This window comes from Calypte anna, chromosome 1 (assembly GCF_003957555.1).
Source record: "Calypte anna isolate BGI_N300 chromosome 1, bCalAnn1_v1.p, whole genome shotgun sequence".
Lineage (NCBI taxonomy): Eukaryota > Metazoa > Chordata > Aves > Apodiformes > Trochilidae > Calypte > Calypte anna.
In genome coordinates this window covers 87,267,878-87,271,978 of record NC_044244.1, presented here as the reverse complement: position 1 = coordinate 87,271,978, position 4,101 = coordinate 87,267,878, and the positions used below count along the sequence as shown (strand labels likewise).

The window sequence follows — 4,101 nt, the reverse complement described above, 5'->3', positions numbered from 1 at the left end:
TTAATATGCTCAGAAGGGAATAAAACAGTGATGTATCTATTTTTTAAAAAATTGTTTAACAAATAAGAGGAGCAAACAGCATGTACATCCCTAAGTGAACTTGCCATAAGTTAGACCAGAAATCTGAGGAAAGACTGTAGTGATCAGGAGAATATATAGGATACAAAGTATTTAGCCAAGATACACTTGGCTGATGACAGAACCATGCTGTCTGCAGTAATTTAGAAGTGGTGCAAATGAAAACAAAGTGGCCAACACAAGGAATCCAGACTGAAACTCTAGGACTGAGTAGGAAGAGGGTAACATTGCCAGTGGCCTAACAGTAATGACAGCAGTCTTGTGCTGTGCTGAAACTTCCATGACCGTCCAGTACCTTGAGCAAGTAACACACAGGGATATGAAGCAGAGACACTAATAATGATTTAGGGAACTCATGAATGGAAACTTATCACTTAGCCCTGGATAATAGTAGCATTTAAAATTCTATCAATGAAGAGTGCTAGGATACACCTGCAAATGAGCTAAATTAATTCTCAGCATCTGTTGATGATATAAAACAAATGAAATACATGCTGAAATGCATGCTGAAGTCCTTCTTTTTGTAACTGGTCCTCACCAGAAGTGTTGTCTGAAATTGGATTGACTGGAAAGGGCATTATGGAACAACCAAACAGTACTAAATTGTCATCACTGAGAAGAAAGTAGCCTGTCACAGCACTGAGCTGATGATTACCCAACTGATGTTACGCTTAGAGCCACAGCAAGGTATCTCAATATTTTATTTTTACAACTTCAACTTGAAGTTCAACCAGGAAGTCCAGCCTTCCAACAAACTCACTGCCAGTATTAAAAGAGGAGGTATCTCATTCCAACTGCCCACGGTCAATAATTTTAGAAGTAAAATACTCAGCTGGAAAGTTGCAGACTAGGTTTAATTGTTTAAATCACTGCTGTGGTACAGGAGGTTGTATGTCAGATTTTCCTCTTGAAATTCTTTTATTTTGTATTAAATATTTATTGATCAGACACAGAATCTGTCCCATCTGAAAAGTCTAGGCTATAAATTTGTGGTTTTTAAACAGTAAAAAAATATTTGCCATTAACCACTTTCTAATACTCTACAACACAGTTCATAAGAGAGTTGGTTTGTCTGGATTCAGATCCTGGCTTGAAACAATGATGATGCAGAATTTGAATCTAGATATTCTCATTTAATATTTTACATATTATGCTGCTGTAGACTGCTCCTCTTCCCCCAGGCCCACACAAACACAGAGGAAAACTCTTAACTATGGGTCCTGTGTGAAAGAAGATATCTTTTTCCAGCCATGTTACCTGGACTGTAGGACAACTTCTACAATATACATACATACCCTCATTGGTTAGGTACACCTCATCAGCTGCCTCACACACACTTTCCCCTCCTCAGCTGAATTATGATGGCTTTGTGAAATCCCATGCTCAGTGTCAGTGCTGAGATCTTTCTCCTACAGATAAAGAACTTGGGTATTTCTGAATCGACACTTTCAGTTCAGCATCTCAGTCACCAGTTTAATGACAGACATATCTCTGGTGCATTCCCTCTTCCATGCATTTCTGCCAATACAAAACCAAAGAACTGTGTGAAATACAGCCCTAAGGATCACTGCAAACACCCAGTCACTCCACCAGATGGTATCATTTCACTTGAACAAGAAAGAATGGTTTTAGCAGCACAGATCTTGGTCTGGTTTTAGCGTTTCAAAGCTGTAGCTGGCAAATAGGAGTAGTGTGATGGTTCTCACTGCTCATAAAAATACCATGGTAGGACAGTGAAAAGTCTTCTTAACACAAATTAAAAGATTATGTTAGAGACAGTGTTATCTGTTGAATCCTGGAATTTGGGTTTATAATCAGTACACATACTGTTGGAACAGCTAAGGAACAATAATTTAATACTTTTTTGCTTCAGGAACAACCCAAGTTTTCTTTACTTTCAGTGTGTGCTAAGACTACATCAGGGTTTCATATAAAACTCTTCCCAAAAATGATCACACATGCTGATTCAGACAGGCAGAGAAGGAAGAAAAAATAATTAAGTTTTGAGTTTCTGTATTGTATTTGCTCTTTTTCCAGGAAAAAAAATGCCTGCAGTCACCAATACAAAAAAAAAACCCAAACCAAAACATTTCACTTGGTTATGCTAAATATTTTCTGTTTTATCATGGAAACGAAATTTCAAGTGGTAAAATAAAACATAAAAGGGTAACTACAATTTTCATATATGACAATATCCTGTCTGATAAGAATATGAAAATCTTCCACCTGACTAAGTGTGAAACTTCCTGTGTGTTTTCAAGAGATACAACCAAACAACACTCTTGTTTTAAATTTTTTGCAGGACCGAGTTTAGCTTTTGGCATAGGTTTAGCTGCTACGGAGATCTCTGCTATTGGTTTAAGAGAACCACGTGAAACAGACCCATGTAAGCCCCTTAGAGGTGTGTGCTCACTGACTACTGAGGCAGACATGAGGATCTGGGCAGCTTGGTGTGTGGCCATGTACTTCTTTGGAGCAAGTAAGGAATCAGTAGAGCCAGGATACCTGTTCTGCTGCTGAGAGAATGTAGCTTGCTTATTTTATTGTGATTTTTTTTTGTTTTGTTTTGTCTTGTCTTGTAGGAGCTAAAATCACCCAAACTTCCAATCTTGTTCTGAAAGAAGATGAGAAAGCTACTCTGATGTGCAGCCAAAATGATAATCATAATTCTATGTACTGGTATTTGCAGCAGCCTGGGAAGGGGCTGCAACTGATCTATTATTCACCTAGGACAAGTCAGGAGGAAGTGGGTGATATCCAAAATGGATACAAAGCTAAAAGATTAAACCTTGAAGACTTCCATTTGGATATTCCATCTGTGAAGATTAACCATTCAGCTGTCTATTTCTGTGCCAGTAGTTTGAACACAACACTTCAAAGTCACTTGCTTTCTTTACATAAACTTCTTTTCAGCACCCTCCCTCAGAAGGGAGCAATTCTCAGCATTGGATGAGGGTATGCAGGCCAATAGTCTACTCATAAACCTGATGCTGCCAAGGAGCTGGAACAAGAGAAGCAGTGTAGGTAATTGTTGAACTCCTCTTCCCTGATCAGCTGTTTGTTCTCTATCTCATTAGAACAATCAACAAAGATTTTTAACCAAATATAGGCACAAAATAAAGGAAATGAAATCTGCAATTTACACAGTCACAAATTACTGTCCCTTAAGCTATTTTCTTCCCTGAGACAGAACAGGTTCTTGAGATATACATATGTCTAAATCTGAAATACTTCAGAGATAGTGACTTGTTCAGGCATTTTTATCCATACAGACTATGTCTTTGGGCTGTTGCTGAAGAAAACCAGCAGGAAGACCTCATTATGAGGTTTAAGGGTTGTTTAAATATTTTCAGACCTGCCTGGAATATCAGGGTGTGGTTCTTCAGTGCCTCAGTACTTACCTCTGATAGTCATGGCATGTTAGCATGTGGAAGAATTTTTTTGGAAGGAATAACCATGGCTCCTGGTGACTAATGGAGCTGCAAATTGTAGCCCATTGCACCGACCTAAGGCAGTGTGACCCATTTGGTTTAGACTGCAGGGAAGATTATTTTATAAACCCTTTTATGTTGTGGAATTTATGACTTGACATTTAAACTCAAGTTTGCAAATGACCAACCCATAAACCATTTTAAACTGCAATCTGGAAGAACTGATGTAGATTTCCTTCCCCTTAAGATCCATAGCTGGGCCATCCATAGAGGGCCTGAGGATAGTTTGTTCATGTAATGAGACTCACTTAAAACTCTCCAAGTACATGCCAATTAGAAGGTTCAAAAGTCTTTTTTTTATGCTGAAAGCAACTTGACCTAAAATCTGGCTTTTAATTAAGAAATAAGCCTTTATACATTACCAAAACACTAATTTTCTTTTTTCTTCTTCTTTTTTTTTTCCTTCTTGCTTTTCAGTATGTTGTATTGATTATTTTTATTCAGAAGTTAAAAGAAGCTGAAGCTTATTAAAGTGCTAAAAATAAAAACATAATGTGAAACCTGAAGGGGCTCATTTTGGTTACTACCAAGT

At 37.8% G+C, this 4,101-nt stretch overlaps 1 gene segment (V, D, J or C); it reads left to right on the top strand.

The window, feature by feature from the left end:
* Nucleotides 1-2,508: 2,508 nt before the first annotated feature.
* Nucleotides 2,509-3,031, top strand: LOC103533308. The segment is given in 2 exon segments: nucleotides 2,509-2,557; nucleotides 2,661-3,031. Coding segments are annotated over 2 exon segments (420 nt in total).
* The last annotated feature ends 1,070 nt before the right edge of the window (nucleotides 3,032-4,101 follow it).